A 20686-nucleotide genomic window follows, 5' to 3' on the forward strand; every position below is an offset into this window, starting at 1 on the left:
TTAGTGCAGGACAAGGCCTGTATCTATCTGTTCAACCACAAAGCCGGGACAGAGCAAAGCCTGGCACGAAGTAGGCGTTTGTTCCGTGAATGTACTGTCTGTGCTCGTTTTCCTGCCCCTGCCCCTGCCCCAGTAGCAGGGATCAGCTAAAACATGACAAATGGAACAGCAGCCCAGGCAGGGAGTAGGGACCTGGGTATTCTTGCCTCCTAATAAAGCACTCAACAACCACACTTCTGGTCAAAATTAGTAAACTTTATTTCAAATTCAAAAAGTAACAAACAAAAGGCAGCTTTCACTTTGTTCTTCCGGAGAATCAGATGTGACGACCCAGAGCAGGAACTACCCCCCAAAAATTAAAATACCCTTTACCTCCCGAATCAAGCCATAGGCAAGGAGGATCCTGGATTTGGGGACAGGCCTCGGGTAGGTAGGGCGAGAAGAACACCACTGCAGGTGAGTGGGTTCTGAGACGGCACAAGTGGAGAACAAGACAAAAGCCCCGGCAGAAATGGGACCAGAACCTCAACAGGGAACTTTGTCACAAGGAGCTATGTACAAGGGAGCTGGACCGGGGCCCGCGCCCCCCAGGGGAGGGGGGACTGCACAACACCCTGAAGCCGCTCTTCCCCTAGCCGGCTGCCACTGCGCACTGCGCGCCCTCAGTTCTCCTCATCACTGTCATCGGGACTGATGGCTGGGCTGGTGAGGCTATAGGTGGGGCTGGTGGGCGAGTAGCCAGGGGAGGTGGGCGAGTAGGTCGAGCCTTTGGGGGAAGTGGGCGAGTAGGTGGGGCTGGTGGGTGAGTACTTGGGGGAGGTGGGCGAGTAGGTGGGGCTGGTGGGTGAGTACTTGGGGGAGGTTGGGGTGTAGACCGGAGAGGTTGGTGAGTAAGTAGGAGACGTCGGCGAGTATTTTGGAGTGGTGGGCGAGTAGGTGGGGCTGGTCGGAGAGTACTTGGGGGAGGTGGGCGAATATTTCGGGCTGGTAGGTGAGTACTTGGGAGAGGTCGGGGTGTACTCCGGTGAGCTGGGGCTGTAGGAAGGACTGGTTGGGGTGTACTTCGGTGAAGTCGGGCTGTAGCTGGGCGAGCTGGGGCTGTAGCTGGGTGAGCTCGGGGTATAGGTGGGAGACTGTGGTGTGTATCTTGGACTCGAAGGGGAGTAGCTTGGTGAGGTCGGGGAGTAGCTGGGTGAGGTCGGAGAGTAGCTTGGAGAGGTTGGGCTGTAGTTGGGGCTCGTTGGTGTGTAGTTGGGACTAGTAGGTGAGTAGCTGGGGGATGTTGGGCTATAGCTGGGTGACGTCGGGGTGTAATTGGGACTGGTTGGAGAATAGTTAGGGCTGGTGGGCGAGTAACTTGGGGAAGTTGGTGAGTAGCTTGGTGACGTCGGCGAATAGCTTGGAGATGTCGGAGAGTAGCTAGGTGAGGTGGGCGAGTAGCTGGGTGAAGTTGGCGAGTAACTGGGAGAGGTGGGCGAATAGCTGGGAGAGGTTGGCGAGTAGCTGGGTGATGTGGGCGAGTAGCTTGGGGAAGTGGGCGAGTAGCTGGGTGAGGTCGGGGAGTAGCTGGGCGAGGTCGGGGAGTAGCTGGGTGAGGTCGGGGAGTAGCTGGGCGAGGTCGGGGAGTAGCTGGGCGAGGTCGGGGAGTAGCTGGGCGACGTGGGGCTGTAGTTGGGGCTGGTTGGAGAATAGGATGGAGACGTAGGGGAGTAGGAGGGTGAAGTGGGGGAGTAAGAGGGACTCTGGGGCGTGTAGCCCCCAGGGGAGCGGGGCTCGTAGGCAGGCGACGTCGGGGAGTAGCTGGGAGACATGGCACCCCCTGTGGGAGGGAAGCAGAAAGGCATTAAGCGATGGAGAGACTCACCCAGAAGGAAGATCAAGGAGGAAATGAACTTGGCCTTGACAGACAAGGACAACTCACCTGGTGAGGGAATATACGGGCTTGAGGGGCCAGGGGAGCCCGGGGAACCCGGCGTGGGAGACCAGGCCGGGGAGTAACCAGGGCTGAAGCCACTGGCATCTGAAGCAGCACTGGGAGAGAAGCCTGCTGCCCCCGGGGTCATCCCGCTCCCTGCGAAATGAGAGAAACGTTAGTTAAAACCAGAGCTGGAGCCCAACACACTCCCAGAGCCCCCAGCATCTCCACATGGGGACCCCTCGTGAGCCCAGCCCACCTGCCCTCTGAACCACGCAGAGGGCTGTCTTCCTGGCTGGCTACTCACCAACACTGGGGGACCAGGCACCGTAGGCTGGGGTTGCGCCCTGGTTCCAGGGTGTCATGGCTGGAGAAATTCCTCCCATGGGACTGGGGGCCGAGCCGAAGAACATGCCGGTGGCTGCAGAGAGGCGCACAGTGACCCACAACGAACAGCCCCGGGACTGGCCGCCGCGCCCACGTGCAGCCTCCCCACCGCCCCACCTCCTGCTCGTAGCCCCTCGTACTCACGTCCGGCAGCCCCCAAGCCGGGGATGTTGGTGGGGATCTCCATGCCATACTTGCACTTCTCTGCATCGAGCAGGAGGTCAAAACAGCCAGTGCCGGCTGGAGCCAGCTGGCCCAGCATGATGTTCTCAGACACCCCCTTCATGGGGTCGCTCTCTCCATGTGCAGCTGCTTCCATAAGCACATCCACCTAAACCTCGGAAGAGGGGGCGTGCCGTCAGACCCCGCCCCCCTATGTCCCACCACTGTCTTACAGCCACCCACCCAGCCATGGAACCGCACCGAGGCCCATCACACACAGTGGAAGATGCCCTCTTCCCACAGCAATCCCTCCTCCCTGCTCTCTCTCCTTCCACCCGCTCAGAACTTCTGCCATTACCGTTTCCTCAAAGGAGCACTTCATGAGAGGTCCGGTATCCTGGCGGTTGACTCCGTGTCGGGTGATGGCCATCAAGTGGCCACGACAGGTCATGGTATCACACAGGAGAGCCAAGTGCCGGTAATTGACGTAGGAACCATCGAAGGAGATGACGTGGTACAGCTCCCGCTCCAGGGCCTTCCGCACGGCTTCTATGCCCAGCACCTGGCATGGGGATTGCAGGGGTGCGGGTGGGGGGTCAAGGGTGGGGAAGGGTCAAGACCGAGTAACTGCTCTCCTCCTGCTGCCACCACCACCCAGATCCACAGAGGGACAGTCAGGAGTCAGTGAAGCCCAGACGCAAAAGTGGATTCAGGCATAAAACCACCTGACCAACCCCTCTCTTGAGGGGAGAGCACGGACCCCAACCACTGCCTGAGACCTACGGAGGGGGCCTTGAGCCAGAGGGACCAGGGAAGAAGGCTCTGAGGGGCTCACCGTGAAGATCTCCACGATGTCGTTGGACGTGGTGCGCACAGGGTCCACGTCCTTCTCGCTCAGCACCCGCATGAGGCTCACGCCATCCGTCTCCAGGATCCACTCCTGCAAGGCCTTGAACTCCCCGTCCTCTGTGATGATGATCTTCTTCTTGTTGTCCGTCTGCGGCAAGTGCATGTACACCTGCGGTGGGGGCAGAGCGAGCTCAGGCTGGACGGGTGGGGATGGGGAGGGAGGGAAGAGGGGCTGGATGGGCTGCAGGGACGGAACGGCTGACCTTGCTGATCTGCTCGATGCCCTGCAGGGTCATATCTGTCAGCATGTTGGACTCGATGCAGCGCAGGAAGACGTCGTCATCCATCTTGTCCACCACCTCTTCTTCCTGCAACAAGAGTGAGTCAGCCCTCCTAGGATTCTCAGGTCTGTCCCCGCCCTCACCCCAAACCACAGCCTGACCTGGAGAGCCAGGTGTGGCCCAGACCTGCTCTCTTCAGTTCCAGTGAGGTTACTTTCTATCATGTTTTTACGATGGTATTTTAAAAAAAAACCCTCAGAAAAGGCAACTGCACTCCACCACCTTAACACGATTCCCACTCTTGTGCGTGCTCCAAGCGCTGTAACAAAGCGCACAGCACCTCTGCTCTCGTCCTGGCACTCACCGAGCATTCGCCCGCCCACTAACGCCTTGACGTGTGATGTCTAATGGACGCGTATCCACACATTCTTATTTACTCTCCCCCAGTTCAACAGTAAGTTCTGAGTTTGTATTATTAAGGTATCCACATCTGCTGAACAATTTTTTAGGAGCCGTGCCCAGGAGTGAAATCACTGGTCAAACATGTTCCTGGGTCTTGTTTCACCCGCTGTCACACCACTTTCCCTAGGACACAGCAATTCCTACTATCCGACCTGCCCTCACACAGGAGCCGCAGGGAGGAGAGAGCCAAGTGACCGGGCTATGGGGACACCACCAAATCAACACCCTCTGTTTTGGGGCTTTTTTTTTGGCCGCACCCCGCAGCTTGCTGGATCTTAGTTCCGCGACCAGGGATTGAACCTACACCTTAGGCAGTGAAAGCGCGGAATCCTAACCAGTGGACGGCCAGAGAATTCCCCAACACCGCCTGTTTTATCTATATGGCTGCTGTTCACGTTTCTTACAGATCGTTGCTACCCACCCTCCCCCCATCTCTACTTTAGGTGGTGTGACTGGCACTCAATGCTGCTTTCATTTTAATGTCTTTGGTCAGGAACCAGATATATCGGCTTTTTATGTCTGACGTATAAATTTCTGCTTGGGTCCCGTTTACCTCTTGCATCTTGTTTTCATCACTGTTCATGATGCGGATACGGAGCACCAGCTTCTCTGCATTATCATCGTTAAAGATGCAATTCAAGTCATCACCGAAACCTGGGAAAATGAGAACTGCAGCTGCAGGACTGCTTCTGCTCACGGCTCGTCCGCAGCTCTCCCCATATGGGCTCTCTTTTGGCTTTCCCCTCCTTCCCACAGAGCCTTTCTAGAAAGAGGGAGGGGAAACAATGAGAAGGAAAAAGCAGTGCAGATGGGACGTGGAGAAGGGGTGTCCTGGAGGAGCAGAACCAGTGAGTGGAAGGTGGTGGGTGTGGGCGCCTTGTCTGGGACGAGCACAGGGACAGGACAGGGCGGGCAGGGGCCTAGGCAGGACCCCCAGCCTCACCAGCATTGATCTTCTCGGCAATCTGCTCCATGGTCAGCTTCCGATCAGTCATGTGCTTCCGGTCCAGCTCCACCCGCAAAAGCCAGGGGGAGATTCGGGCCACATCAAAGTCAGGCATCTCATAGTAGACATTCACCCACTCCTGATCCTCTGCCACCACCGTGCTCTGGGGGTTGGGGTCATAGTAGATGGCCGTGTTGGCAGTCACCTTCCTCAGCGTTGTATGTTCCAGGCGGCACAGAATATCCTGGGGAAAAAAAGGGATTCGTGACAGGCATTTGGGTGGCTCCAAAGGCCTCTTCAAAGCCACCTGCAGAGGGACTGCCAAACCCTTTACTTAAGGGAAGGAGTCCCCTCCTCCTCCTGCCAGGAAGCCCGTTACCCTAAGCCGCACCTTGGCTCTCTCAGCATCTCGAGCAGACTGGCCCAGCAGGAAGACAGTAAGTGAGGGGGTCTTTGGCTTCTTGGAAATGTTGATGAGCTCCTTAAGTCGGGGCACACCCAGTGTCACATTCTTGGCGGACACACCAGCATAGTGGAAGGTGTTCAGAGTCATCTGGGTGGCAGGTTCTCCAAGGGACTGTGCAGCCAGAGCTCCCACCATTTCCCCAGGATGGGCCTGGGGAGTAAGAAGAGCTGGCCTCAGAAGAGCAAATCCCTCCCCACTGGTGAGTGAGAGTGAGACATGTCAGGGCTGGGCAGAGGTGTTTAGAAAAGGCAGAGATTTAAACAAATCAGTCTTATTTGATCATCCCCTTCCTCAGACGGCATTTCAATCTACACCCGCCATTCAGTGCCAGATGTGCTGCACACCCAGGAATAGGGACTATGTCATCTAAACCCCACATTTCTAAAAGTGCTGTGTGCTAGAGTCACAGGGCAAATATTCATTTGCTGATAGTCTTCTAAGTGGGAAGCTCCCCAATGCATTTTTTTTTAATAAATTTTTAAAAATTATTTATTTTTGGCTGTGTTGGGTCTTTGTTGCTGCACATGGGCTTTCTCTAGTTACAGTGAGCGGGGGCAACTCTTCGTTGCGGTGCGCGGGCTTCTCACTGCGGTGGCTTCTCTCGTTGCGGAGCATGGGCTCTAGGTGCGCGGGCTTCAGTAGTTGTGGCGCACGGGCTTAGTTGCTCTGTGCCATGTGGGATCTTCCTGCACCAGAGCTCGCACCCGTGACCCCTGCGTTGGCAGCCGGATTCTTAACAACTGAGCCACCAGCGAAGTCCCCCGCAATGCATTATTTTAATTGAGATATAATCACATACCATAAAATTTAATCTTTTTTTTTTTTAAAGATTTTTTTTTGACATGGACCATTTTTAAAGTCTTTTTTGAATTTGTTACAATATTGCTTTTGTTTTACATTTTGGTTTCTGGCCACAAGGCATGTAGGATCTTAGCTCCTGACCAGGGATCGAACCCACACCCCCTGCAGTGAAGTGCGAAGTCTTAACCACTGGACCGCCATGGAAGTCCCCAAAATTTAATCTTTTAATTGGAATCATACAGTATGTAGCCTTTTCAGACTGGCTTCTTTACTTAGTAATACTATTTTAAAGTTGATCACTGTCTTTTTATGGTTTGACAGCTCATTACTTTTTACCACAGCATAATATTCCCTTATCTTGTTCATCCTTCATCAACGGATGAACATTTCGGTTGTTTCCACTGCTTGGCTATTATGAAAAATACTGCTCCGAACATCTGTGTATGGGTTTTTGTGTGGATGTGTGCTTCCAATTCTCTTGGGCATATTCCTAGGAGTGAAATTGCTGGGTCATATGGTAACTCTATGTTTAAACTTTTGAGAAACGGCCAGACTGTTCTCCAAAGCAGTTGCAACATTCCCAGCAGCAGTGTATGAGAGCTCCAATTTCTCTACGTCCTCGCCAACACTTGTTTTTTTCTAGTCACCCTAGGGAGCATGAAGTGGTATCTCATCGTGGTTTTGAACTACATTCCCCTGACGGCTACTGATACTGAGCATCTTTTCATGTGTTTGCCTCTTCAAGGTTCACTTTTTGTCTCTGCAACATGGGACTAACAGCCCCTCCCCCCTACTAGGGTCTTCTTAGGACTGCTAAGGAATAAAGGTATAAAGCCTCCAAGACAGGACTTGGTTCACAGCAGTGTCTCAATGAATGAGATCTATTATTATGCAGTTATGGGCAGAGGTGGGCTGTTCTCAGAGCCCAGAGAAATCAATAGATCAGAGCAGAGGACCAAGGCTGGGGTGAGGAGTACAATACTCACAATGGCTTGGTTGAACTTGGACTCGATCTCTCCGAGCAGCCAGTCGAAGGCCTCTCCGCTGAGCCGAAACTCCTCGGCCATGCGGCGGGAGCACAGCGTGGACCGCAGGTGGATGTTGAAGAGCAGGGTGGCGTTCTCCTGGGCCTGCCGGCTCAGTGGGTCGTCCCCATTCACAATCACCAGCTTCTTGCTCAGCTCCTTGACACCTAAGGGCCAAACGAGGGATGAAGAGGTTGTAGACCAGGACGCTGCTAGCAGAGCCTGCCTGGCCTGGTGGTCCTGAAGCAGGTACTCACCCTCTACCACCTTGATGGGGTGCAGGTCAGAGGGAAGGCGAGGGTTGATGTGGAAGATCTTCTGAGCGTTCCAGATCATGCGCAGCAGGTTACAGGGGAGGACAACCTGAGGCAGGAGGGACGGAGGCAGGACCCCAAGTCAGGGCCAGCCATGCAGGGCCAGCACTTCTCCAGCCCAGCCCTTCCCACCCACACACACCTTGCTGTCACCAGTTGGGAAGATGACCCTGAGCACCTCCCTGTCCTCACGCATCCGCTCAAATTCTCGCTCCAGCTCATTCTGAATGTGTGCATTGCTCAGCACGTCCTTCACCACATCCTCCTGCAGGGTGCGCCGCAGGGCCCTCTCATTGGTATAATCAAAGCGGAACCTGCAGGTGACAGGGGTGGAGTCAAGGGGCAGGAGGGCCCTGATCAAGGAACAGTGTGAGGCTCCTGAGGTCTGCAGCCCACAGGAACAGGGCTGTGAATAATCTTGGGTGGGGAAACAAAAGATCCAGACCCAAGGATGTGCAATGGCACCTGAGCTTACGCTCACCCCTCTGTACAAAGTGGGGGCGGGTCTCAAATCTGGTCTCCATCTGTCCTCTCCCATCTTGCAGCTGCTGCCAGATGGGTGGGGAAGGGGCGGTATAAGGTCCACTGCAGGACACGGTCCAGATGATCTCACTGTGCGGGGGGAGGAGAACCCCTACCACTCTGGCCGTGAGCCCAGGGGCAAGAACCACCCGCCTGCCGCCTTCTCACTTCTTCTCGAAAGCCTTGTTGGAAGGCTTGAGGGTAGCCAGGTTCTGGAACTCAACGCTCTCGCCCGCCAGGCCGTCTTCACCATAGCGCAGCTGTACCACCTGATTGATGGAGTTTCGCACGGTGGCGTCATACTTCACCATCACCGACTCCATGGATTTGATCAGCCGCCGCTGGATGTATCCTGAGGGGCAGGGAATCAACTGAGGGACCTAGAGCAAGAAGAGGAGCCTCCCTGTCTCAGGACAAGACCTGCTGGCCACTCTGGTCCTCAGGAGAGCCAGCTAGTAGCCTCTCATCCCCAAGGCCTCTCAATGAAAGCCATGCCCACCACCAGACGGACCCAGGGTCCAGTAGAGACCCCTAGGAAACACCGTCCATGTGACAGGTCAGGAGCAGAGACCCTGAGGCTCTAGCCCTGCATCATGGAATGCTGCATGGCAACCAGAACAAGAGTATTTGCCTAACTCTTGATCTTTAGTCTCTATTCTTTCCACAAAGGTCAAAATTACTTCTCTGGGGATAGAAGACTTTAGCCTGAGAACCCCGCTCAAACTCCCCAGGGGCTTCTCTGCCTGCGGTCCTCTCTGGGACCAGCCCGTGGAAGGGCCCTGGATCCAAAGTCCTCACCAGTCTCAGCAGTCTTGACAGCTGTGTCGATGAGCCCCTCACGACCCCCCATGGCATGGAAGAAGAACTCGGTGGGCGTGAGGCCGGCCAGGTAGGAGTTCTCCACGAAGCCACGGCTCTCAGGCCCATAGTCATCTTTGATGAAGTGAGGCAGAGTCCGGTGCTTGAACCCAAACGGGATCCGCTTGCCCTCCACGTTCTGCTGCCCGACGACAGCAATGACCTGGGGAACAGAAAAGGTGTGGTGCATCCAACTCCCTCTGCCTTGAGAATAAGTGTTCCCCATACTTTTCCCCCAACCCCCCCAGCAGCACACCCCTTCCCTCCTCCTCCCCACCTTCAGTGTGGCCCCAGTTCTGGAAAGACAAGGCTCCCCACCTGGGAGATGTTGATCTTGGAACCTTTAGCCCCGGACACCACCATTGACTTAAAGTTGTTGTATTCAGACAGGGATTTCTGGGCAGAGGAGCCAGTCTTGTCTCGGGCATCGTTGAGAATGCGGTTCACCTGGTTCTCAAAGGTCTGCCGCAAAGTGTTCCCCGGGGTGGGCTCCAGCTCGTTGTTATGCGCCTTCTCAATGACCTGGGTGCACAGGAGCAGGCTGCGTTCTCAGGGAGACGTCAGTGTCTTCTGGTCCCCGTCTCTCCAATCCCAATGTCCCCTTCACTCAGTTCAAAGCCACTGAGAGCCTCTTATTCAGTCTTTGCCCAGCCTTCCCTTTACCTCTATTACATCCTGCTTGGCCTTCTTAATAGTGTTCTGAATGTCTTGGTAAGTCTTAGAATCAGCAATGGAGTCCCCAATGCCAATGGTATGACCTAGAAATAAAGAGAAGCATCAGCAACACCTTTGGACTCCCAAGAAACATGGGATGGAATCACAGCCAAGAGAGTAGATGGAGGGACACCAAATCCAAGGGGGGGAAGAGAAAGGGATGGAAGAAGAGCAGTAAGAAGTGAGATGGACACAGGATTTACAGAGGATGTGGTAGAGCCCCTAGGCTTACCCTCAATGAGGAGCCAGTTGTTAATGACAGTCTGAATGTTGGAGTAGAAGAGGCGGGTGATGTCATGACCCATCTCTAGGTAAGAGATGTGGACCAGGGAGCCAGCTGATGTGCCCAAAGACTTCTTACACAGGATGCCCATGATCAGCTCCCCGTTCTCCACCACCACCTGCAGAGAGCACCATTCACAGCCCCTGCTGTGGCTTCCATGTCCAAAGCCCTTCCCCACACAACCAGAAGCCAGGCCCTACCTTGGTGTCCCCAGGAGAGATGTGCTTGTAAGGACCACTATCCTCATCATCGGGATGGGTGCTGTGGGTGCGGATACAGTTGATGTGGCCGGGTATGATGAGGGAGAAGATCTGCTTCCCTGTCCACAGGGGCCGGGGCTTCAGGATGGCTGGCTGTGGGACCTTGCCGTCCCACGTGGACAGGAACATCAGGAGGTTCATCACCTCCCCCTGGAGAAAAAGAGCAAGAAAGACAAGAAGTCAGAACTGGAGGTCTCACCTCTTGGGAATGTCAGGGGAGGCCTCATTGCCCCAAGGGGAAAGCCAGACTTTGAAGGCAAAGGGATGGCAAGAAAAGTGTTTTCCAAACTTTTACTAAAAACTTAACTGTGATAGTGAGACTTTGGGATTGCTTTTTCTTTTAACAGTAAGTACAAATTACTTTTAATAATTAGGAAACAAAGAGAAAGTAAAAAAGAAATAAACAGAACTTCAACAAAGTCTTATTTCTCTCTTCGCCTTTACTTTCCAGGTGATACCTAAAATTACATGACATTTTGAGGAATTAAATGGGGAGCTAAAGCCATACACCGTTTTTGGCCTCGATCTTTGCTCACTCCCTTTCCTTCTGCTGTCTCACATACAGGTCAGTGCAGAGCAAGTCAGGGCATAAGTCACTGCTCCTCCCCCCATCCTTGCTGTGCTGGGCCCCTGCCCACCCAGGCCAGGTTTCCCCCAGCCAGGGACCACACACCCGCTCCAGGAAAACGTCCCTCTTGGTGAATTTGCGCACTGCGGTCAGCGTGTCCTGCACAATGCCCATAACCGGGCGATTGCTCTGGGGGGTGACAATCATGCGTGGCACCATGGCGAGCTCCTGGATCTCAGCCCGTGTCTCCAGGGACTGTGGCAGGTGCAAGTTCATCTCATCCCCATCAAAATCGGCATTGTACGGAGTTGTCACACTGTAGTCAAAGAGGAAAGTGAGTTGGAAAGATGCCGCAGTGAGACCCAGGGAGCAGCCCAGCCCAGCCCAGCCCCAGCCGACGGACTGACCTAAGATTCAAGCGAAAAGTAGACCAGGGCAGGATGCGAACCCGATGTCCCATCATGGACATTTTATGCAAAGTTGGCTGCCGGTTGAAGATAACAATGTCCCCATCGCACATGTGCCGTTCCACCTAAGGAGGTGAGGTGTGGGAAAAACCTCAGTGAAGGAGGTATGCTAAGAATGAAGTGATAGGAGACCTAAGATGCTTTGAAACAGAGGACACTGTGGTGTTATTTCACTTGAAACGCTTATCAACCACCAGCTTTGGGCCAGGCCCTGGGCTAGATTCCAGGCTATCAGAGAAAACGAAGACGTAGTCCCCAAACCTCAGGGAACTCAGCTGGGAAAGACCGCGAGAGACTCTGAACGTGAAGCCTTCTGCTCTGTTCCCCCCGGATCTCTTTCTGCCCTGTGTCCCTCTTGCTGCCCGTGGGTTTACGTGACCCCCACCTTGAATGCCAGGGGCTGGCAGCTACAGGCTTGCCTAGGACAGCAGGAGTCTCTTAAGCTTGGATTCTAATGAACAGGACAGCCTCAGACGGCCCACTCCAGCTGGCCCCCAGTCCAAAAAGCTTCCTGCTCAGGTAAGAGAGGCCCTGGCCTATTACACATGCCTTATAGCCAGTCTGCAGGTGAAGGTCACTGGGTTTGGGGTGGAAACGCAGGTCAATGCGATCACCGTTGTCCCGGATGATGTACTTGGCCCCTGGGTACTGGCTGTTCCCCCTGCGCACTAGTTCCTGAAGTCTAGGAAGGAAAGGGATGCAATGAACAAAATGCTTCCCAAAAATCCCTTGTTGCCACCCTCACCCCAAAGCCCCAAGTGACAACCCAAACTTCTAAACTTCGACACTTGGGACTTCCCTGGTGGTACAGTGGTTAAGAATCCGCCTGCCAATGCAGGGGACATGGGTTTGATCCCTGGTCTGGGAAGATCCCACATGCCGTGAAGCAACTAGGCCCGTGCGCCACAATTACTGAGCCCGTGTGCCCTAGAGCCCGTGTGCCACAACTACTGAAGCCCACGTGCTCTAGGGCCCGCGTACCGCAACTACTGAGCCTGCATGCTGCAACTAGAGAAAGCCCGCACACCCAGAGCCCGTGCTCCCGCAACAAGAGGAGCCACCGCAATGAGAAGCCCGCGCGCCGCAATGAAGAGAAGCCCCCGCTCGTCGCAACTAGAGAAAGCCTGCATGCAGCAACGAAGACCCAACACAGCCAAAAATAAAGTTAAAAAAACATAATGATGATAATAATAATAAAGTTCAACACTCTCTCCTTCTTGCTCCGAGCCCATTCCCCCCACCCTCCCCGACCCCTCCAGGCAGGGCTTCTGAACTGAGCACACCTGTCAATGTTGAAGGGGGTGACGATCTCCGCAAAGGTCATATTGGCGGCAATGGAGCGAGGCACGCCAACCTGGTCAATGGAGAGGTTGGGGTCGGGGGTGATGACAGTGCGGGCCGAGAAGTCCACCCGCTTGCCCATCAGGTTCCCGCGCACACGGCCTTCCTTGCCCTTCAACCGCTGCTTCAGGGACTTGAGGGGACGCCCAGACTTCTGCATGGCCTGTGAGGAAACGCAGGGTGGGGGGCACCCCCGCAGTCAGCACCGGCCCCCAGCCGGGCACCCTCCCCTTTCCTCCAGGCGTAGGGCACAGGGAGCCTGTCCACTCACACGAGGCAAGCCAGGCAGCTCGTTGTCCACCATGGTGGCCACGTGGAACTGGAGGAGCTTCACGTCCTCAGCGATGACATGCGCGGCCGCGCCGTTCTGCTCGTTGCGCCGAAGCTGATTGTTGATCTTCACGATGTCGGCCAGTTTGTGTGTCAGGTCATCCTGAGGCAGGAAGTCAGAAGCATCACAATCCAGCCAACCCTGAGCGCTCAGTCTGCATGTGCCAGCACGCGGTGCCTCTCACCCTCCCTTCACACCACCCTGGGAAGCAGCTCTGGGCTCTCGGTTCACAGATCCACAAGCACCTTTGTGAGCTCTAACCTCCTTAAGGGGCTCACATAGCCAGCAAGCGGCAGGGTACCTTCAGGCCCAGGTGACCTGTCCGTCACCCTCGCATGCCTTCGTCCCCGCCACCGGCCTCCCTCCGTGCGGACACCTGGCCTAGCTGAGCGGCAGGGCCCTGCAGGCGCTGACCTGGTTGCGGGCAGAGCCCTGCATCACAACAGCAGGCCGCACGGAGAGCGGGGGCACGGGCAGCACAGTGACAATCATCCACTCGGGCCGGGCGTAGCGAGGCTCCATGCCCAGGACGAAGCACTCCTCATCTGAGATGCGTTTGAAGATCTCGTGCACCCGCTCAGGACTCAGCAGGATCTTCTTCTCCTGAGAGTCCTCGTTGACGTGCTTCCACTCTGCGTACAGCTCCAGGCCGGAGCGCCGGATCCGGGGCTGGTACCGCCCACAGCCGCCGTGGCCCTTCCAAGGAGACAGAGGGGCCATCAGAGCGCAGAGGCCGGGCCTTCTCCCCCAACACCTGGCCGGGCCGCCCCTCCCGCTCTTCTGTGACCTTCGGGCTCCTGCTGCTTCCACTGCCTCCCCATCTTCTTCCCTCCGGGCCTCTGGGACCAGCCCTCACCCCCTCCCAAGAGTCTGGGCAGCCCCGGCTACCTTTTCTTTGGTCAAATCCTCATCGCCCTCAGGCTGCTCCACACCGAACTTGTTGTCCATCTCCTCCCCGCCCTCGCAGATGTTTTTGCCCTTGCAGAGGTCATAGACGTGTGTGAGCCGCTTCTTGGGCTGCCCCTTGGACTTAGCCAAAATGTCCTTGATCTTTGGGTTGTTCTGTGGACAGAGCAGAGAGGGGTCAGTTGGGGCTGCTCCCCTGCCCACCCCCCAGCAACCCCTTCCCCAAGCCAGAGCCCATCTCCCACTCACAGAGTCCACAAGCAATTTGGAGCAGAAGAAGCAGACGCAGCGCAAAACTTTCATTGTCTTGACCAGGAAGCCGACATGGAACACAGGTTTGGCCAGCTCAATGTGGCCAAAGTGGCCAGGACACTCTGTCATGTTTCCTGTGGGAACACACATACAACACTTTCCTCCCAGCACTCACCTCAGAGACCAGGTTTGCAGGTGTCCACCCCCAGTCCTGGCTTTCTGTAAGGACAAGCCTCTCCCTCCCTCTAGGGTCCTGTGCCGGCCCCCAGCGCTCACCTGCACAGGTTTGGCAGCGGCCAGTCCTCTCAATCACCCCCTGCCTCGGATCCATCAGCCCCCCAAGCTTGGGGCGGCCTCCCTCGGTGGTCTCTGGGTATTTGATGCCGCCCTCTGTCACAGACATTCGTTTCTGCAGCAAAGAAAGGCCAATAACAACTAAATAGAATTCCTAGTTTCCAGACTTCGTGGCTGAGGAGCTCTGTACTAAGGCCTTTAAAAACCCCAAACTACTTACAGAAGAACTAAGCAGGTTTAGCCTGAAGCGAGGGAAATGGGGGTCAGCGTGTGTGATATCTGACTGTGGAAATGCCAAAGTCAAGTATCGCAAGTCAAAAGCTCGTTCCAGTCACTGTCTGAGCGGGAGGGGGCGTTCAGACTAGTGTGTGGTCAACTCTGGGCTCCGTACACGTCACCTACCTCTAGGACTTGAACCCTGGATATCCTACTGGGTTGAATTCTAGGTCACTGTCATCTACAGAATTTAACAGCAAAAGAAATAAAAGTTGTTTCAAGAGGGAAAAATTCAATGCCTTGTTTCTTTCCCAAAGCTGAAATCAAGGCCAGAACCTCCCTGTAAGGCACCCTCATCATGACAGCCCAAGTGCTCTGCCCAAGACATGCTCCTAAAGTTAGGCACTCTTTGCCCCCATCCTTGTCACCTCCTCCTTCTCAAGGGCCTGGGTCAACCTGAACCCTTCCATGTTCAGATATTTTAGGACAGAACAGGAGAGGGGGGCGCTAGAGCAGAGGTTGTTGAAAATTATCTGGAGCAGAAGTGAACCCTGGAGCCTCAAGAGATGGAGGCAGAGCCAAGGGCCGGAATCCTGGGCAAGGTGGAGCCAGGACTCAGTGGGACCAATTCAGTGGAGGAAAGGGAGGGAAGGACGGGCTCAGAAGTAGGTACAACTTGGAGAAGAGATTTCTGCTCTGAGCTAAAGGTTGTTCAAGGAAACCTTTGGCATCTTTTCACACACTGAAAACCAAGAACTTTAAAATTAGTTAAGCTTTGGTCCGCTAAACTTCCAGAGAGAAGACCTTAGAAGAATTTAATAAAAGCTTCTATCTGAGTGTCAACTTCATGCCAGGTACCAAACGTACCTGTTCCTCTTACCCTAACCACTAACCGTCTAGGAGTGAATTCCTGTCTCTTAGACATGAGAAACCTGAGGCTGTGTAAAGTGACTGCCCAAGGCCTCAATCTCAAGGAGCCTGCAGACGTCAAACCCACCCCGCTGCGATCCCAAACACATGCTCATCCCATTCTACTATACTGCAGCAGAAACAATTACTTCAACTCCAGGATTTGAAGCAGCACTATTTACAATAGCCAGGACGTGGAAGCAACCTAAATGCCCATTGACAGATGAATGGATAAAGGAGATGTGGTACATACATACAACAGAATACCACTCAGCCACAAAATAGAGTGAAATAATGCCATTTGCAGCAACATGGATGAACCTAGGGATTATGATACTAAGTGAAGTCAAAGACAAGTATCATATGACATCACTTACATGTGGAATCTAAAACATGATACAAATGAACTTATTTACAAAACAGAAACAGACTCACAGACAGAGAAAACAAACTTACGGCTCCAAAGGGGAAGGGGTGCCTTGGTCTGCTCCTTAAACACTGCCACTCCCCCAAGGTTTTAGCGCATCCACACTTCTCATCACACCCAAATGCTATGCCATGATTCTCACTATTTACTCACAACAAATCTCTACCCTCCAGGCCTCACCTTTCTTCTGGACTTCGGATTAACATACTAAACCACCTACTGAACCCCCTGTAGATATCCCCCTGATAAATCAAATCCAACATGTCTAAAAGCAAACTCCCTTCTCCACAAAAATCTCTCCTTTTCCTTTAGTCCCCATCTAAGGTAGTGGAACTCAAGTCAGAAACCAACACTTACCCTTCCTTACCCACAGTCATAAAGCAGTGGAACAAGCATGGCCTGGAGTCAGAGACCTCTAATTTGCAATTCTAGTTCTAACACTTATCATCTATATAACCATTAAGGATTTAATTAACCTGCTGAAACCCAAGATGGAATAGGTGTTCAATATATGACAGCTGTTATTATCCAATCATTCACCAAATACAGGTTATTTTTTGCGGTACGCGGGCCTGTCGTGGCCTCTCCCGTTGCAGAGCACAGGCTCCGGACGCGCAGGCTCAGCGGCCATGGCTCACGGGCCCAGCCGCTCCGCGGCATGTGGGATCCTCCTGGACCGGGGCACGAGCCCGCGTCCCCTGCATCGGCAGGCGGACTCCCAACCACTGCACCACCAGGGAAGCCCATGTACAGGTTATTTTACCTCCTGAACAAACAGTTCTTAAATCTTGCCCCTTTTCTCCATCCCTACGCCCACTGCCCTAGCTCAGGCCTGTCCTTTGTAGTATGTATCCAAGCGTTCCGTGGGTCACCAGCCCTTCTCTCCTACCCAGCCATACTATGATCAGGGTGCTCTTTCTAATTTGGAAATCTAATCTTCATACCCTCTTGTTCTCAGAATGATATCCAAATTCAGCAGGATGGCTTACAAAGAGTTTTATGACGTTTCCACCTTCCTTTCTTCCTCCACATCAGTAGCTGACTCCCCAGCAGCCCCCCTATTACCCAGCATATGTGCTCCACTACTTGGGGTCTTTGTATCTCTGCTTGGGATGCCCTCCCCACAAGACAAACTGCTATCTGAAGACTCAGCTCAGGCACTGCTTCTTCCAAGAAGCCTTTCCACAGCCTCACGAGCCAGACTGGTGAGCCCCACTCTGTGCTTCCATAATCCCTCCATCACTGCAAATCTCATAATGCAATGAAATGACCCACTGGGGTTTGTCTTCCCCATAGATTATAAGCATCTCTCAGGCAGGTAGCATTCCCCTATCACCCTGGACCCGATGGCTCTCAATAATTGTTTGTTAAACTGAACTAAACTGCCTTAGGACCCTCCACTGCAGGGAAGCGCCCTCGAAGACCTCGATAAAAAGAAAAAAAAAGAACTTGAAAAGAGATAGAAGGTTGTTCCCTTACAGTCGAACCAATAATCGTCTCATAATGGATCTAATTAGTCACTGCTGGGTAGAAACCAAAATGGTCTACAGGTGCAAGGCTAAGAGGTTACGAACTTCCACCACGCTCATCAAGATGACCTGATGAAATCTCAGGGAGACAGGCCTGTGGTGACTAAATTCACAAAGCTGGAACCCCATCAGCTGCATCGTGTCTGATGAGAAGCACAAAGAGGGGGTTTGCTCACCTTGAATGAAACACACAAGAGCAGGCGCAGACCTGAATCTGGCAGCCAGAAGAGTCACTAGAGAGGCCTAAGGAGAACAACACTCAAAGCATTTCACTCCCCTCTGCTCCAAGTCCATGCTCACCAAGCCAGCCACCTTCTAAGGACTCCCTCTGCTTCTGGGCACTGAAACTGGACCAGGGGCTGTCCTGGAATGTTCTGGACTAACCCTCTACCATAAGTTATACTTTGAATTATACACAAACTACTTTAGCCCCCAATCCTTCATCCAAACACTGGTTCTCACTGCCCACGTGATAACAGGTTAGACACCCAAGGTCCCCCGTCCTCAACATTTATGCTCCAGCCACAAGAGATTCCTCAAAATTCCTTTTCTTCCCCTGCCCGCCTTTCCAGCAAACTTCTATTCATTTTTAAGACCCAGTTCAAATGTCACCTCTTTATAAAGTATTCTCTAACTCTCCTTGGCCTTATCCACACCCCAGCACCACTCTTATCTCTTGCTTTACACTGATTTTTGCCCAGTATTTAGCAACTGCTAAAAACCCAGCTTCACAAAGATATGACGTCATCAAAAGGGCTCTGGCGCCACCTAATGCTGAAAGGGAACTGCCCAACCTAGTAGTTCCCAGGGCATCAGGCAAACGCAGCTGTGCTTCCGTGCTTCTCTTAAAAATTTAAAATCTCTCACTGGGCCCCTGTGAGTTTGCTGCGGTGCCTCAGCAGTTTGGGCACAGGGGATCAGGGGGTTTAACCTACTGGGAAGGTCTTGTTCTATTGTAATAAACCCTGAGTTATTCAATAGAATCCTTACTAATAAATACTTAGGTGATTTATAATTTCACACAATGTTGAAATAAAAATGCTTCCACATGTATCTTTATGTACCTGTACAATTATTTCCTTCACTCATTTAATTCAAGTAACTTTTAGTACATGCCTATTATGTGCCAGGCACTATTTGAGATGCTGGAGAAAGAAGTGAATACAAAGTCACTCGTGAAATTTACATTCTACTGAGGAAACAAGAAAGAGAAAAACTAATCCTTTCAGGTACTGACCAGCTATGAAGTAAAATCAAGACTTGGGTTAGAGAAGGTTAAGGGTTTCTGCCCCTGGTATCAGCCCCCAAAAGCCTTCTGCATTTTTCAAGTGTTTTACAGTTTTGTTTTTTAGATTTCAACCTCAACCCCATCTGGAATTTATTCGGTGTGGTCTGAGTTCGGGAGGTTCTAACTCCTGACACAACTTTCCTACAGCTGAGCCTCCTCCTCTAGCAAACTTGTCTCCATCCACAAACAGAGCCATTCAATTCCATTCTCTCCAGCCCACTGGCTTCCTCCAGTTTGCTCCACAAAGGCGTCCAAAGGGCCAACAGCTCTCCCTCCGCCCTCATCTTTCCTGCTTCCATTCTCAGTTCTCCTCCGCAGTCAGTTCTTCACAGGACCATCAAAGCAGTAATTTTTTTAAAATGTAAACTTGATATCACTCTCCTGCTTATAATTCTCCAATGACTTCCTACTGAAAATAGAACGAAATCCAGATTCCTTACCATGATTTATAATGTCCCACCTGGACTGCCCCACCTCATGCTTCTCCAAGAATGGTTTAATACTCTCTTTCTCACCCACTACACCCCAGCCACCCTGGCCACCTTTCAGCCCCCGAGGCACACCAAGTTATTCCCTCGTTCAGGCACTTTGCACTTGCTCTTTCCTCTGCCTGAAAAGCTACTGACCTAGAATCTATGGTCTAGGAGACTGGCTGCTTCTCATCATTCGAGTAATGTCACCTCCTCAAACAGGCCTTCCCATACCCTGACACCACCCCATCTAAAGCAGCCTCACCTCGGTCACTCTCCATCGCATTACACCATTTCACTTTCTGCAAGGCACTTGCCCTTAACTGAATTATCTTGTTCATTCATTTATTCGTGTTTATTGTCTGTCTCCCCTGACCCTTCCCAAAGAAAGTGCTCTAGAAGGCAGGGTCTTTGTCTTTTTCAGCTCTGCATCCCCGCCGTCTGTCACGTCTATCACGTAGCAGGTGCTCAGTTAATAACTGTAGAGGGGAAGGAAAAAAATCTGGGGCTCGGCTTCTCACCCAAAAGATTGGTGTGGTATCTCTTAACGTCGGTATCTGCGGTGTGGAGCCAATCAACCTTCTCGCCCTCCTTCTCACCCTCCAGCCCCTCCTGCGGCCCGGCCCCCAGCTCGGACACAGAGCTAAGCTTGCTGACCCCCTAGGAAAATTTAATTCTCGTTGGCCGCGAGGCTGGACTCTGCACTGCCTTGGCGCCGCTGACCCATCCTCCCCGCCTGTCCTCCTTTGGGCAGGGAAAAGCGCCAAGTTTCCGCGGCGGCCGTCAAGCCCCGCCCGCCACGCGGGCGGGAGGAGGAGTGAGAGGGCAGAGCCGCTTACCAGTTCATCCGGACTGAGGACTCCGAACTGCACTCTCTTGATGGTGCGCAGCGGGCATGCGCTGTCCCCGGAGGGGGGGCCACCCCCATGCATCGCGGAGGCAGGCGCGCTGCGCAGGCGCAAACCTCACTACAAAAAGCCTGCGCCGCCTGCACCTAGGCGCTCAGACCCTGTCGGGGCGGCCGCCGGGAAGGACCTCCCCGAGTTGGGAGGAAAAAGCCGGAGGAGGAAAAGGTGGGGGAGGAAAAGAGGCGGGGAAACGAAAAGGGGCGAAAGGAGCTCTCCTCCGCCTTTCCGGAGATTTTTCGTCTCCCAAAAAGAAAATAAAAAGAGGAAGGGAAAGGAAAAGGTTCTGGGGGAGGAAGAAGAAAAAGGGTAACGAATAAATAAGTAACCGGGCTCCTGAACGGCAGAGGTTACGGCAGTTTGTCTCTCCCCCTTCCGGGAGCCGCCTTCTTCTCCAACCGTCCCGGCCGCGCTCTCGGCGCTTCTGAGGAGCGAGCTGGCCGGATGACGCCCTTTATAGATTCGCCCTGGCATTCCCCCGCCCCTTCCTTTCCCGCCCTCCCTTGCGCTACGGGGTCGACTGCGCCGGCGTGCACGG

At 53.5% G+C, this 20686-nt stretch overlaps 1 protein-coding gene across 4 annotated transcripts; it reads right to left on the reverse strand.

Moving 5' to 3' along the window:
• Positions 1 to 234: 234 nt before the first annotated feature.
• Positions 235 to 20321, reverse strand: POLR2A (RNA polymerase II subunit A). Of its 4 annotated transcripts, XM_067716606.1 has the most exons (30): positions 20083 to 20205; positions 19509 to 19722; positions 14387 to 14519; positions 14108 to 14244; positions 13841 to 14014; positions 13367 to 13648; positions 12893 to 13054; positions 12564 to 12784; positions 11830 to 11962; positions 11221 to 11345; positions 10919 to 11129; positions 10186 to 10395; positions 9935 to 10103; positions 9652 to 9746; positions 9307 to 9510; positions 8929 to 9151; positions 8299 to 8482; positions 7751 to 7922; positions 7552 to 7657; positions 7256 to 7461; positions 5394 to 5618; positions 5000 to 5246; positions 4610 to 4710; positions 3577 to 3681; positions 3300 to 3482; positions 2823 to 3026; positions 2447 to 2633; positions 2223 to 2336; positions 1922 to 2071; positions 235 to 1819 (listed from the first exon to the last, which is right to left on the reverse strand). In XM_067716606.1, exons 2-30 carry the CDS (start codon positions 19527 to 19529, stop codon positions 663 to 665), a joined length of 5841 nt encoding a protein of 1946 aa, XP_067572707.1. In that variant the 5' UTR covers positions 19530 to 19722; positions 20083 to 20205; the 3' UTR covers positions 235 to 662. The 4 variants fall into 4 exon arrangements, with proteins under 4 accessions (XP_067572707.1, XP_067572706.1, XP_067572710.1 ...); XM_067716605.1 differs by lacking the exon at positions 19509 to 19722 and having other exon boundaries at positions 20083 to 20321; XM_067716609.1 differs by lacking the exons at positions 19509 to 19722; positions 20083 to 20205 and adding an exon at positions 19765 to 19992.
• Between the last annotated feature and the right edge of the window lie 365 nt (positions 20322 to 20686).

This window comes from Pseudorca crassidens, chromosome 19, assembly GCF_039906515.1.
Source record: "Pseudorca crassidens isolate mPseCra1 chromosome 19, mPseCra1.hap1, whole genome shotgun sequence".
In the NCBI taxonomy this organism is placed as follows: Eukaryota; Metazoa; Chordata; class Mammalia; order Artiodactyla; family Delphinidae; genus Pseudorca; species Pseudorca crassidens.